This window comes from Podarcis filfolensis (assembly GCF_964270895.1).
Source record: "Podarcis filfolensis genome assembly, chromosome: 9".
Classification (NCBI taxonomy): domain Eukaryota; kingdom Metazoa; phylum Chordata; class Lepidosauria; order Squamata; family Lacertidae; genus Podarcis; species Podarcis filfolensis.
This window is the reverse complement of record NC_139610.1, coordinates 68398647-68413622: the sequence shown is the minus strand read 5'-3', so window position 1 is coordinate 68413622 and position 14976 is coordinate 68398647. Positions and strand designations below refer to the sequence as shown.

Sequence of the window (14976 nt, the reverse complement as noted above, 5' to 3'; positions counted from 1 at the left end):
ACAATGAAACTGAGCCTCCATGTACAGAGGCACTGTATAGCAAAAAGCTCTTCCCACCATGCCTTGCGTTACTGCTTCACTGATCCATCGTCAGATTTCATGGCTATTTTTTATGCTTCAGGGTTTGGTTACAAATGATTATATAGACCCATGCACTGGTATGCAATTCTACCTCATCTGTTAATGAACAACCCAGAAGCTGGAGGGCTGGTTGAAAAAGTTCTCTCTTTTTTTAATTAAAAAAAGGAATAAAAGAATTAAAGAGGATACAGGCTGTGCACTCTTGCCCTTGCCTTCTTGGTCAAGCAGGAAAAACAACATTTAAGATGCTGCACCTCTTTTTTAAAGACACAGAATGCTCCTCACACGTTGCCCTGATCTGCTCTTCGTACTCAATATGCTATTCCTACCCAAGGTTGCAAACAGCACTAACTGCTTTATAGCGAGTCAAGCCATTTGTTCAGCTGGTGGGTCACAGCCTGACTTAAGGCGAACTGCAGCAGCAGTTTTGCTACTCTGTCATTGTTTTGGGGCTCAGTTTCATAATTTCAATTGTTCTAATAGTGCTTTATTGTTGTTGTTACCTGCCACGAGCCGTTTGGCTATGAGCACAAAATAACAATGATCTGAGCCTGCAAAGCGGAAAGCAATAAAACAAAACAAAACAAAAAATGCCATGCCCAGATTTGAAACATATAACCCTTGCAAATTCGGGGAAATTCCATTTCAGCACCACCAGGTTAAACCACGAAGGATGGAACTGCATGTTAGGAGCAGCTCAGGGCTGCTACCCAAACCAGGAGCCTGCAGTCCACGCCAAGTTCCTCCCTCTATGTCAGGGGTCAGCAACCTTTTTCAGACGTGGGCCGGTCCACTGTCCCTCAGACCATGTGGTGGGCCGGACTATATTTTGGGAAAAAAAATTGAACAAATTCCTATGCCCCACAAATAACACAGAGATGCATTTTAAATAAAAAGGATACATTCTACTCATGTAAAAACACACTGATTCCCGGACCGTCCGTGGGCTGGATTGAGAAGGCTGTTGGGCCGCATCCGGCCCCTGGGCCTTAGGTTGCCTACTCCTGCTCTATGTTGTATGCAGTACTATAACCCTCACGTCCTAGAATCATAGAATGGGCGGGGGGGAGAATTTTTCTATATGCAAGTACAGCTGCTAGAATAGTGATTACTGCTAGGTGGAAGACACAAACTATCCCCACAAAGGGGGAATGGATTTGTAAACTAAATGAATATTTAATTTTGGCAAAATTAACTGCTATAAGAAGAAATCAGTCAAATCAAAAAATTAAAAAAAGGTGTGGAAATGTTTTGATGAATATACGGCAAAATATTGCTCAAAAAATATATATATGCTAATATGCCTAGATTGAAATGTGAAGTACTGGATGGAAGAAAAATTAGTAAGGAAAGATAATAAGAACATATAGATGATTTGAGAAGACTATAGAATGCAAAGATTATTGGAAATTGTATAACGTGAAGGAAATCGAGTGGGGGGCGGAGGGAAGTGGGAGGAAGAAGAAAAGAATAATATGTTGGATTGAGGAAATATAAATGTAAATGTATGGGGGGGTGGGGAAGAAATGGTGTTGGCTTTGGTACATTTGTAATGCAATCTGTGAAAATAAATAAATAAATAAATAATAAAATAAGATAAATGGTAGGGGTGGAAAGGAACACAAGGGTCATCTAGTGCAGCCCCCTGTGATGAAGGAATATTTTGCCCCATGTGGGGCTCAAACCCATGACCCTGTGATTAAGAGCCTCATTGCTCTACTGACTATGCTATCCACAGTGGCCAACCAGATGGTTCTACTATGGTTTTCCCTTGATGTGGAACAAGGGTGGAGACCTGCATAGCATGACATAGCATGAGGACAAGGAGGGATAATTTGCAAAACATTATGGGCTGGGCAGTGCTGTTTTTGGTGACAGGCTTGTTCTTCACAAGACATGTAGTTCCACCATCCTGGTAAGGGTTTTTCAAGTGAAAGGTGCATCGTGCTTTTCAAATTTAGGGAGGCACATTCCCTGCAAGTGTTGTGGCAACTCTTCAATAGTTTGCCAAAAACACTTTTGCCCTAAAACGTTCTTGCCTGCCCTCTGTATGACTTTGCTCCCGAGAAACATTATTACTCTACAAAGGCAATGCGTTTTGAAATTCTTCTTTTACGGTAATTTATTACAGCTCCTTAAATGTGTTAGAAAAATCCTTCCAACTGTTTATGGCAGACTTAGTAGCTTTCTCAAGACAGACACACGCAGCTCAGCGTTGTGTGGAGGGTGAAGCAGAGGCAAAAATGTTGAGCAATCATTTACCTTCAGAATGGGAGCCATGAAGACTGAAATTCCCGTCAGAATGAACACAATCACTCCAGTCACTCTCTGCTCCCTGAAATAAAAGCCAGCAATTATCAGACCAGTTCCTATTAGAAGGAGTTTTCCACCGTCATCCAAAGATAGCGAATTGCCACGAAGAACTATTATATACACAACTGACTGGAGGGCCTTTTCTCTCTTCATTTCTTTGGGCTGCGCTACTATTCTAGGGACGCGGGTGGCGCTGTGGGTAAAACCTCAGTGCCTAGGACTTGCTGATCGCAAGGTCGGCGGTTCGAATCCCCGCGGCGGGGTGAGCTCCCGTCGTTCGGTCCCAGCTCCTGCGCACCTAGCAGTTCGAAAGCACCCCTAAGTGCAAGTAGATAAATAGGTACCGCTTTATAGCGGGAAGGTAAACGGCGTTTCTGTGTGCGGCGCTGGTGCTGGCTCGCCAGATGCCGCTTAGTCACGCTGGCCACGTGACCCGGAAGTGTCTCCGGACAGCGCCGGCTCCCGGCCTCTTGAGCGAGATGAGCGCGCAACCCTAGAGTCGGACACGACTGGCCCGTACGGGCAGGGGTACCTTTACCTTTACCTTTTACTAAGCTAGGTTTCCTCCTACTCTCTGTGTAAGACTCAGATTATGGGCCCTGCTCCCTGAAGAGTGCCACTCCTCTCCAGTTGCCCAATGTCAGGGCCGGCCCTGCTGGCATACCTGACTCCCAGGAACTTGGGTTGCTCCCCAGGTGCAGACGTCTCCGTCTCCATCTTCAAGCTGTCAATGTGCGCGATGGAGATCACCGTAGCAGCAACGTACCAGGGAAGGCCCATGAAGGAACATATAATCATCAACACAGCGACCAAGAACAGATCCAGGTGATAGCCAGCACCTTTCTGCAAAGAGGGAAGAAGAGGAACAGTGGTAGGGTGCTTGCTCCATGTGGTGGGGAGCCATGCTGGAAGAAGCACAGGATCATTACAGGATTAACCTTGACCCTGTTTGCTAACTTAATTATCTTTGAAACGGCTGGATGAGTGCTCCTGAAATGGCTTTATGCAGTGGAGAAGCACATGCAAACAAGGAAAGGGGCTTATTTTTTTTATTTGAAAAGTTGCAAGTAAAGGTTCCTGGGCAGGCAGGGCATAATTTAAAGTACCTGGTGGAGGACAGCCCAGGTATGTTTAGTTTAGAGAAGAGGAAATTAAAGGAGAGACAAGACAACTGTCTTCAAATATTTGAAGGGGTGCCATGCCTGAAGGGATGGAGCAAAATTGTTCTCTGTTGCTGCAGAAGGCAGGGGGTAGAATCAATGGGTGGAAATCGCAGGGAAACAGATTTTAGCTTAACTTTAGGAGAGGCATCTTAGGGGTAAGAGATGTTTGACAATAGAACAGATGGCCTCAGAGGTGTTGGTATTTAAGCAGAGCCAGAGCTGAGTGTGCTGTAGGGTTATCCTTTACTGCAGATCTGTACTGAGTTTTGCTCCAGAGAAAAGCAAGTGCTCAACACAGGCCACCACCTGATATCTCAGTGCAAACAGAAAGCAACCTATGGAAAGCAATCATTGTTTATGGCACGGTCAAATTGGATTGTAACCCATGTATATGGTTATGTTTGGCCTCAAGACCCACCTTTAGCTAAATCCATATCTCATCTTACCCACCCACCAGTTTAGATGTGTAACAGTTGTGAAGACTGCACAATGGCTGGCTTGCTGAAGGAACCTAAAAGCTAGGGTTGTGAAACTGCGTTTTTTTGGTAAGGCAAATATTATAGGTGTGACTCACTCAGCTGCAAAAACACAAGGAACTCGGAACCTATTAAACAAATTACAGAGCACACCTGGTTCGCACAGAGGAGTTAAACATTGAGGTGGTACTTGGGTCCAGGCTGTGCATTTCAAACTGCAGATTTGAACTCTTCCTTCTGATGGAACTGGTCTTTCACATACAGTCATACCTCGGGTTGAAGTAGCTTCGGGATGAGTATTTTTGGGTTGCATTCCACGGCAACCCAGAAGTAATGGAGCACATTACTTCTGGGTTTCGCTGCTTGCGCATGCGTGGAAGCAGCGAATCGTGACCCGTGGATGCAGGTTGCATTCGCCTCAGGATGCGAACAGGGCTCTGGAACGGATCCCGTTCGCATCCAGAGGTACCACTGTGGAGGGGACTTTGGGGGCAGGATGGAGCATCACAAGGGCCTCCACCCACAGTATGAAGAAGAGTTTGGATTTGATATCCCGCTTTATCACTACCCGAAGGAGTCTCAAAGCAGCTAACATTCTCCTTTCCCTTCCTTCCCCACAACAAACACTCTGTGAGGTGAGTGGGGCTGAGAGACTTCAAAGAAGTGTGCTGCATGTGGAAGAGCAGGGAAGCAAACCCGGTTCACCAGATTACGAGTCTACCGCTCTTAACCACTACACTACACTGGCTATTGTATGAAGTATATAGCCCAGAAATGAAGATCTGCCATCTGAGTGACAATTGGGTCCTTGTTTATCTTTTAGCAAATCCTCCCCTCTTGACTGCATCCTCTTCCTTGTTACTGATATGCACTTTAACAGGAGGCTATTTCTGCCAAGGCGAGTAGCCCTGGTGTGTGGTGAACTGAACACTAATTGGAGCCTGGGAACAGACTCCTGGCCTCTTCTGCCGAAACCCCTGAGAAGCAACCAATCCTGAATTCTGTGGGTTTGTTTGTTCTTCCACAACTGGCAGATAGTAGTAGGTTCTGTTCTCCCCATTGCCTCCCCACACGTCACATGAGCCTTATAAATCCAGCAACCACGGAGTGGGAGATGGGCCTCGCTAAGAGATGCCGTTATTATCATTTACATAACACCATTAGTGCACATGGCAATGTAGGCTCTTTGGCCTGAGAAATCTAAATCTAAATTCTGACAGTGGGGGAAAGATAACAAAGAGAAGTGGGGCGAGAGAAAATGAAGGTTAACAGGATGAATGTGCACAAACGCAGTGGGCTTCAGCCTTGTTTCAATTCCTGGTGATGACTAAGGAACAAAGCTCCATTAACTACGGAGCTTTTCATAGAATCACAGAACTGTAGAGTTGGAAGCGTTCCTAAGGGTCATCTAGCCCAACCCACAGCAATGCAGGAAGCTCAGCCAGATTCAGCTGGGGTCTGAATGGGACAAAGGATAGAGGCAAGAAGCGGTACCACACAGGTGTTTTAAGAATTTTGGGCGTAAGAATGGGTGCAGCAAAGAATGGGTGTGATCCAGTGTTCCCCAAACTGGTGCCTCCAATGTGTTTTGGACTACAGTTCCCATCATCCCTGACTGCTGGCTGGGGCTGATGGGAACTGTAGTCCAAAGAAGCCAGACGGTACTAGATTGTGGGTGACTTGCATAATCATTTGGCAGAACGGAAGCTCTATGCGCAGCTGGCAGCATATGAATTGGAGTTACAAAGGCTGTTGAGAGTCTGATTTAAAAATGTGCTCAACTATAATCAAGGTATAAGGAAAAGGGGGAATGAATATGATGCCATGGATGGAACTCCGAGGCCCAAGGTGGCTAACAACCCATTGAAATCAAGCCCTCCTAGCCACTAATAACATGGCCTACTATATGAGCTTGGACAAATGGGGCTCATCCACCTGGGAAGAGAAACCCATCTGGGAAAAGGGAAACTCTGATCCTAAACCTCCACTGCCATGCGGGATATCTTTGGGAGAAGAAAAGGCTAACTCCTACACAAATCCAGAGTGGAGTCCCTAAGACGGTTGGATGGTGCCTTGCATGCCTCCTTCCGGCAACTCCTGCAGCCAAGCTGGTGCCAAACGTCTTGCTCTGCTTTCCTCTGGACCACATCAGCAAAACCAAGAGAGGGGTCTTGTCGTCTGGGCAGCCCAGGACCTCCACACACACTGCCCAGGCTTGTACCCAGGGCTAATGCAGCGGTTTGACTTCACCTCCAGAGGCACACCCCACGCTGCCCAAATGTTCATTTTGCTTTGGCCAAGTTCAGATGACAAACATTTTTGTTGCCCGGAGTTGTCCCTATGGTCCTAAATAGCAAAACAGCAGCAGCAGCAGCAGGAGAATAATAGTATCCGGAGCCTTTCTGAGCGCAATACACAGCTTGGCACACAACCATGTGGCGGAAACAGGAAGATCCATCTGCTGCACCCCCACAGGAACTCAATGCTCTTGCTGAATATGTGTGTGTGCATGTGTGTGTGTGTGTGTGTGTGTGTGTGTGTGGTTCAGGTTTAATTCCAGCTACTCACCTCACATTTGGGCATGCAGAATTCGAAGGAAACTGCACATAGCTCCCATTATTACCCTCCTTGCAATAGTAAAACAGTGCTATGGAAAGTTTGACAGCTGTTCAAATCCTCCTTTGGTTGCTGCTACAGAAGGTGAAGTAACTACCTCTGGGAGGGGGTACATGACGAACTTTGCTAGCAACCTACAGAGACTGGTGCCCTTCTTCTGCAGCAGATGTGGGACCAGGTCCTATCTAAGCAAGAATCAGCCTCGGCAGAGGTTTGAATAAGAGCCTCCACCCAGCTGTATGCAGATGGAAGAAAAATAGTATGCAGACACCGGTATGAGATAAACAAGGAGTAAATGTTCATTGAGAAAGAAACCAAGACCGGTGGAGTCCAAAAACATACTTCCTGGGCAGCATTTCCTGACCTAAAGCCAAAACAAAGGCCATCTTTATTTCTTTAGAAAACATTTTCAACTCCTCTTCTTCGGCGCAAACTAGATATGACAAAAGAAACCGTGTTTGTTTAATTACAAGTTTTCTCCATTCATGTATAAAGCGCCCACAGGGGTGGGATCTGAAATTCATATCAAAAGGGGTTCACAAGTGCAGATAGCTGAATCCTATGACACCTTATTAGTCTATTGCCCCAGGCATTTTTATCCTAGCCCAGTTCACTTCTGGTATCTGAGCTGAGCAGAGACAGAGAAACTTTTTATACAACAGAAAAAAACCCAAACCTTTTTTACCTATAGCCTGGGTTACCAAAACTACATAATGGTAAGACTAGCGTGAGGTGTATTGAACTAGGCCAGTGTTTCCCAAACTTGGGTCTCCAGCTGCTGTTGGACTACAACTCCCATCATCCCCATCTAGCAGAGATGATGGGAACTGTAATCCAAAAGCAGGTAGAGGCTCAAGTTTGGGAAACGCTGTACAAGGCCAATGGTAAGGAACCAAGGACCTTCCTGATGTTGTTGGATTCCAGGTCCCATTAGCTCCAGCCAGCATGGTCAATGGTCAGAGAGGATGTGAACTGAACTCTAGCCCAGCAACCACTAGAGATAACACAACTCTCCCACCCCTGACCTTAAGTACAGCTACGAAGTGACCCTGAAGACCACATTGGAAGTTGTGTTTTTTTTTTGCCAAAACATTTGAAGACGTCCCTCTGAAACCTTGGAAGGTTAGAAAGTTACCCACCCTAACTTCGTTGGTGAGATTCTTATAATTATACCCATGCGTTTCTGGATTCATCCCTGTTCCAGGCACCAACCTTGAGTTTGTGTTCTTTCCGGTTGACAATAACAGCTGTGATCTGCTGGTCCATGAAGATAAGGATGGTCACCAGCAATGCAGGGATGGCTGCTGCCAGATACACCCACCAGGGATTCTCGCCAAATGGCGGGATGATCCAGCCTCTGTGGGGGCTTGTTGGCTTCGGGGGAAAGGAGATGAAGACGAATATTAGAGAGACATAGCAAAAAACGTATCTGGACCAAATGAACACTTTGCTAGATCACTGGAACACCAAGTTCTTAGAGAAGAATGCAGGACCTTCAGGGACCATAACAAAAAAAATAAATCCCAACCAGCAGGGGCGTATTCTCACTTCTTGGTGGCACCTTATTAATTTGCAAAATGTTCCGAGCTGCCAGCGTTAATGCTTGACAAAGAGCATAAAATCAACAACAGAATTACATCCATAGAGCAAATATAAAACCAACCGCCCATCAGTAGTTCAGTAATACATCAACTGAACACCTTGGCGAACAGATGAGTTTTAAGAAGGCACCTGCCAATACTGAAGGTCTGATGTTCCTTGGGGGCATATTCCAAAGGATAGGTGCCACCAAACTAAAGGCCCTTGTCTTAGAGGACATAAAATGGACCTTGGGAGAATAAGGAGCCACAAAGTGTCTCTCCAAAGTATTGACGTGACCAGGCAGGATAGTCAAGTGTTATAACCCGGCCCCATGTTGTTCAGGGCTTTAGTTCAAGAACTTAACCTTGGCTTGGCAGCATATTGGGAGTGAGTGCAATTCGTGCGGCCTTCAACAGCCTTGCTGCAGCTCAGAGAAGAGGGCAGAAAGAGCCAACAGGGTTGGCGAGGGAAGCTCAGAAACCCACAAAGCAGAAAATAGTGGCAGCACTGGCTGCTCTCAGGGACGCTTCATACACTTCTGTAGTGTAGTAGCCAGTTTCATGTAGCTGTAATGCCTGCCAGAGGGAACCAGGTGGGAGAGTCAGGTCATGCTAGCTTCCCACATTAGTGCTGTATATTAGGGTTGCCATATTTCAGTAAGTGCAAATCTGGACACAAAAGTTATTTTATTTTGGCCAAAGGTGTTGAGCGTTTTCGGCAAAATCGCCCCAAAAAGACGTTTTTGAGCTATTTTTCAAAAAAGAAAAACAACACTGGTCAGTGAGAAAGAGGAGGATTGGTTTGAGAAGATATTGAATCATTTGGGTAGGTTTGAACAATTTGAGGCAATTAAAATGTTAAAAGTTCAATAAACCTTGTGGAGGGAGGAGTGTTAACGTAGATAGAAGTGTACATATGGTTGATTTGAATATGTTATTATTGAATATGTATATTATTGAATAGGTATACCCAATGTATCAGCCACCTGGGGGGTTTCACTGTTTGTGTTTTGTTGGCTGGCAAAAAATAAAATATTTTTAAAAAGAAAAAAAGAAAAACAACAATGCCAACATGGGTTGCCATATGTCCGGATTTTGCCAATTTCCAACCGGATACTGCTTCCGACAGGAATATTCTGGGTATGTCCAGGAAATTCCAGACGTATGGCAACCATATGACGTGCCCATCCCATGCAGTACCCAGGTGCATTACATTACATCATGGGGAGTGGGCAATGGAGAAGCAGCATCCACAACACAAAGGGACATGTTCGCTATGTCAACACATAACAGTTTCTTGCCTTCTTTTATGGGAGCTGAGGATGCAATGATTGACTTACCTTGAATTCGCTTGGCACAAGGAGTTTCGGTGTGTCCACACCTACCAGAGCATCAATTCCACAGAAAATGAAGATGGAGAGGATGATGGCGAAGTCGCTGATCAACTTCCTTGCCTGGAAAAAACACAGGTGTTGACTGCGGTGGTTGTTTATGTATTATATGTATTATGTATTATATTCTGTTGTTGTTCTTATTTGAACTTCCTAGTTGCTTGTTACACACACACACACACAAAAAAAAGATCTCCAAGCAACTTACAACATATTTAAAAGCATTGGCTTAAGTAAAAAGAATACATCGCAATAGTGACACACTTACGCAAAATTCATTCAAAATATGCATAGCAATCTCCTGCCCGGCAACACACATAATAACAGTAACAGAAAGGTGCATTAGCACAACTAACAGCAGGCAACATCATCATAGTCTGTGTAACTGCTCTTCATCCCATAGGGTCAAAGGGGCAGTGCACAGAATAACCAGTCAAAACACAAAGCTCTAACCCAAAATATGGACATTAAAATTATTTTAAAAATTAAAACGATAAAATAACATTCAGTAGGAAGACATTCCATCCTTAGTTAAAAAGTAGTACCAGGCTACTGTGAACAACTATTTCATTTTACTTCGGCTGCCACTTAAATAAGGCACTGCCCAGTGAGTGTTTGATGGACACTGAAGGAAAAAGCAAAGAAGCACACAATGAAATCAGTGTTCAGAAAAATGCTTCTGGAGAATACCATCAGCTGGTTCTCCAGTAACCAATGGACCAGAAAGGCAGGTGAAAGGAATGCTGACAATGACAGAACCCTTTGCAAATATATTCCCTGACCTCTGGACTGGATCCTTGGCTCTGATGATCTGGATTCCCTGACCTCTGGACCGTCTTGTGTGGATTCTGCTCTCAGGCAAGCGTTCCTTGCAGATTCCTAGCCCCTGCTCACTCAGCAATGAGACTTGGACAGGGCTATGACAGACATGCCAAGATACTTACGGTGGTTGGGAAATAACGGCTGGTCTTGAACTTCTTCAGGGCCATCGAGCAGGTATAGGTGCCCAAGAAGAGCATGCAGGACATGAGTGTGATGTCGGGAACGTATTTGCAATTGTTGCCGAAGAGGACTCCCCCGTATTTCAAGCACTCCTTCTTTCCCAGAGATGACCAATCGATCGTGCCATTGTGCTGCAAACCAACAACAGAGATGGCATCTGTTAACTAATTAAGAGAAGCTTACTCTCCTGGTGTGCCCCACGGAGGACTTTAAGGTCCATAAATAGCAACACCCTAGAGGTCCCGGGCCCTAAGGAAGTTAGATTAGCCTCAACCAGAGCCAGGGCCTTTTCAAAACTGGTTCCGGCCTGGTGGAACGCTCTGCCTCATGAGACCAGGGCCCTGCAGGATCAGAGTTGTTCCGCCTGGCCTTTGGCTTGGAATCAACTTGATTCCCTCCCCCTCTTTCTTTTTTCCTTTCTCCTCCTGTGAAGAGGCTGCGTCTTAATGTTTTAATGTTGTATTTTAATCTTGTTTTTAAGTTGTATTTTAATCAACTTGTTTTTATTATTGGTTGTTAGCCACCCTGAGCCCGGTCTTGGTCGGGGAGGGCAGGGTATAAATAAAAAATATTATTATTATTATTATTATTATTATTATTATTATTATTATTATTATTATTACAGCAATCCACCGTTGCTTTCTCAATCCACAAAAGGCATGTCGCAAAGCTGGGTGAAATTCAAATAAGCCCCCAGATGAGGGGCAAAGGTGCTAAGTTTCCTGACAGCGAGTGCTGACAGCGAGGACGACAGCAATCCAGGGAAGACCAGTGGCCACTGGGAGACCAACAGCAGGCAAAGCCAGAATCAATGATAGAATGGACCAATTCTGGTTTTGCTTCCATCCTCCTCCCTGCTGCATTCTGCAATGAAAACACTGGGACCACACAGGAATGATACTAAGGAAGGAGGTAGAGCTTGGTGGAATAGCCTCCCCTGGAGTAATCTGTCACGCAGGAGTTTTGGCTGTGTGAACCAAAACTTTATTTTGCCTTGGGGTACATCAATTTGAGAAGCTGAGCACAACACAGTAAGATCTCACCAGTAATTGGGCACGGGCAGCATCTTTAGGTTTGCCATCGTCTTTTGCTTTTGGAAACAGCCTGGGTCCTCTAAACCCTTTCAAGAAAATAACACAGGACCTAGAATGATTTAGCCAAAAGCAAAAGCTCCTGCCGACACCTTTTGTCTAATCTTAATACCGCAGTAAGGGAAGGAGGATTCGCTGAGATCTTTGTTTTTGCTTCACCTTCCTTCCCAACCCTCCACATTTGTCCCATTGTGTTCCTCTGTGTCACTTTTGAAGATTGCCATCTAGCACTCGTGATCTTCCTTCAATCTATATTCAGAAGCGCTACACCGGAGGCATGCGGTCCTCTTCAGGCTATTTCTTTTATCACCCAGTTTTCAGAACAGGATTCCTTTTGTTCAAGCCCCAAAATCTCACTGCGAAGGCAGATTTCGCTGCCAAGAAACCTTAGGGAGGATGGCCCTCCCTAGCGCTGCGGAGTGGAAAATAAAATAGAATCCAGAGACCACGGTGGTGCAAGAGGCAATGTAAACTTGTCGAGAGAGGACTTGGCAGGCTCTTTTGATCCATTGGTGTCAGCAAAATCATGACTCGACTCTACTGCAGCCTCGGAAAATGTCTAAGGAAGTCTCGCTCCAGTTCAGAGAGCCTCTCAATGCTCTCGTTGACTTTGGCAAGTGAAAACTGTCACCAAAGAACCAGGCCACAACTCAGTGCAGGGACGGAGAGCTTGCAGCCTTCCAGGCGCTGCCAGACTACAATTCCCTATAATACAGGTTTGTTGTTGTTTTGTTAGACTACAATTCCATCATCCCTGACTATTTGCCTTGCTGGCCGGGGCTGATGGGTGATGGACTCCAACAACATCTGGTGGGCCACAGATTCCCCACCTCTATTTTATATAACGTTTGTGATATACAGTACACGTAACTGAAATGCACGCATATTCTCCCCCTATCTATGTACTTCTTCCCTTTCCTCTTTTCTCAGTGGCGTCAAATTTAAGACAGTAAGCCCCATGGGGCAGAGACTTCTCTTTTTTGGGCTCTGTAAAAGACTAGACACCAATGGCACGGTATAAATATTGATGCCATCTACGTATAAAGTGTGCCGCTGCAAAATCAGCAAAAGAAAAGAGCCCTGCCTCAAGGAGCTTGCAACCTACTTTTTGCAAGGGAGGGAATGCAAGAGAAAGGAAAGCCAATGATTAACATGGAGAGAGAGAGAAAGAAAGGAGGAAGGACCAAGGGGGGTGGGGAGGAAGATGCCAAAGCGAAGAACAAGAAAAGCTGACCCTAGCAAGCCAGGCTAGAGGAGGCGGCGGGGGATGAGAAGGCGGAAGCTATTTTGGCAGCCGATGCACAGGGGGACTGATGGGACATGCCATTTCCTATGCAAACACAAGAAGCACCTTGAGGCTATGGCACTTTGTCACAGTACATTGTAATGCTCAGCAGTTTCCTCCTCTTTTGCTGGCTGCCTTGCAGAATTTCTAATAGGATGCCCTTCCCATTCTTAATAGCCACTTAAAACAGGCCAAGGATGCTGTATGGTTCCCCTTGCAAGGGTGAGTTATGTGCAAGCAAGGGTTCATGGCCCCAGTTAAGGCATGTATCTCACCTGCCCGGCATCGTTTCACAGACCTCAGGACAGACACAAGCAGAGGGCTTGTCGTCACTGCACATTGCTCCTCCGAGAAGCAGTCCTCCTTGGCCACTGCCTCATCTCCCTCCACGCAGGCTCTCTCTGTCACTTCCCCCTCATCCCCATGTGTACAGGGTCATGCTATCATTAGGGGCAGCTGGAAGGGAATGGCAGCACTGTGATCCTGGGGCCCCTGCCAGCCAAGTTACAGTGCTTACCCCGAAGGGAGAGGTGGAGCAGAGGTCAGCAAGCGCAGAGGAGAGCCAATCGCCAGACTTGCCACTGAGGCCACACAGCACTGATCCGCCTGATACTTTGACCTTCCTGGTAAGCACAGTGATGTGACTGATGCACAGCTGGGCACATGGCCCCCGCAACTGCCCACCAGCCTTCACTCTGTCTCCCATTTGCTGCCATAGGAGTCAGTGTTGCACAGAGGTTAGAGACCTGGGAGACTTCAGTTTAGATCAGGCATGGGCAAACTCGGCCCTCCAGATGTTTGGGGACTACAACTCCCATCATCCCTAGCTAACAGGACCAGTGGTCAGGGATGATGGGAATTGTAGTCCCAAAAACATCTGGAGGGCCGAGTTTGCCCATGCCTGGTTTAGATCCCCACTCAGCCCAGACGCTCAGCAGGCGGCTTTGAGTCAGTCACTGTCTCTCAGCCGGACCTACCTCACAGGGTCGTTGTGAGGGCAAAATAGAGAGGTGAAGAAGTGTGCATGCCACTTTGAGCTCTTTGGGGGCGGGGTGTGGAAATAAAGGCTAATAATAATAATAGTGCCCATGCTGAAACACTCCCCGTCTGAAATCCTACAAAAAATCACCATGCTGTTGATTTTAAACACCAGGTGGTGTTTCATTTCCACATGAAAAGGGGAAAGAGTTCGGGCAAAATTTGGCATTTTTAATTCCTTTTGAAATCAAAAGAACTTGTTCATGACTAAATGATTTAAGCACACACCGTTTCCCTCCAGCTCTATCAGTTTGTTCCTTTATGTTATGAATCTGAGTACAGGGGGGGAAATTAAAGCTATAACCCTCTACCCACTTACCTGGCAACAAATGTCACTGAATTCCAAGAGATTAAAAATAAAAGGTTCAAAAGAGTGGCGAAGCACTGAAGTGTAACAGATAATGTAACTTGCACAGAACACAGAAACGTCAAGTGTCCGTTTTCCTCATTAGCTCAGCTTACCATCTCAGTAGAATTACTTGCAGGCCAATAAGATGGGGTTGTGGCTGTCACGTTAAATGCAGAAGAATTAACTGCAAAAGACAAAAGAGAGCAAAGCGCAGCGTTTAAATGTTGTGGGAAGCAAGTTGCAATTAAAAAGAAACTCACAGCCCCTTCGCCTATCTAAAAATAATATCCAGTTAAGACTTGCAATCCTCTTATGCTTCAACCTATAAACAGCCCAAAGAGCGATTCTGAATTACTCAAAAGACATAGAAAAGCTTCAAAAAGTAGACAACACTTCACTCCAAAACCTGCATCGCTCATCATTTGCTTTCTACTCAATATAGACACACACAAAAAACCTACCCCATAATTGTCCTGGATTATTTCGGTGCCTGCATGACTAGAGATTGGAACCCTTATCAGTATTCCATTGCAAAATCATCATTAATAAATCCTCATGTTATCCAGGAGATCAAAGTGCATTACAAGATCA

At 45.6% G+C, this 14976-nt stretch overlaps 1 protein-coding gene across 9 annotated transcripts in view; it reads right to left on the bottom strand.

Moving 5' to 3' along the window:
• The window catches only part of SLC4A4 (solute carrier family 4 member 4), a 352153-nt gene that overhangs the window by 185417 nt on the left and 151760 nt on the right, over positions 1-14976 (bottom strand). For all 9 annotated transcript variants that reach the window (XM_083571036.1, XM_083571040.1, XM_083571041.1 and 6 more), the window contains 6 exons: positions 14499-14569; positions 10565-10753; positions 9570-9683; positions 7862-8023; positions 3059-3237; positions 2344-2416 (listed from right to left, as the gene is read on the bottom strand). In XM_083571036.1, coding sequence (XP_083427162.1) covers positions 2344-2416; positions 3059-3237; positions 7862-8023; positions 9570-9683; positions 10565-10753; positions 14499-14569 — 788 coding nt within the window. The remainder of the gene's footprint in view (positions 1-2343; positions 2417-3058; positions 3238-7861; positions 8024-9569; positions 9684-10564; positions 10754-14498; positions 14570-14976) is intronic.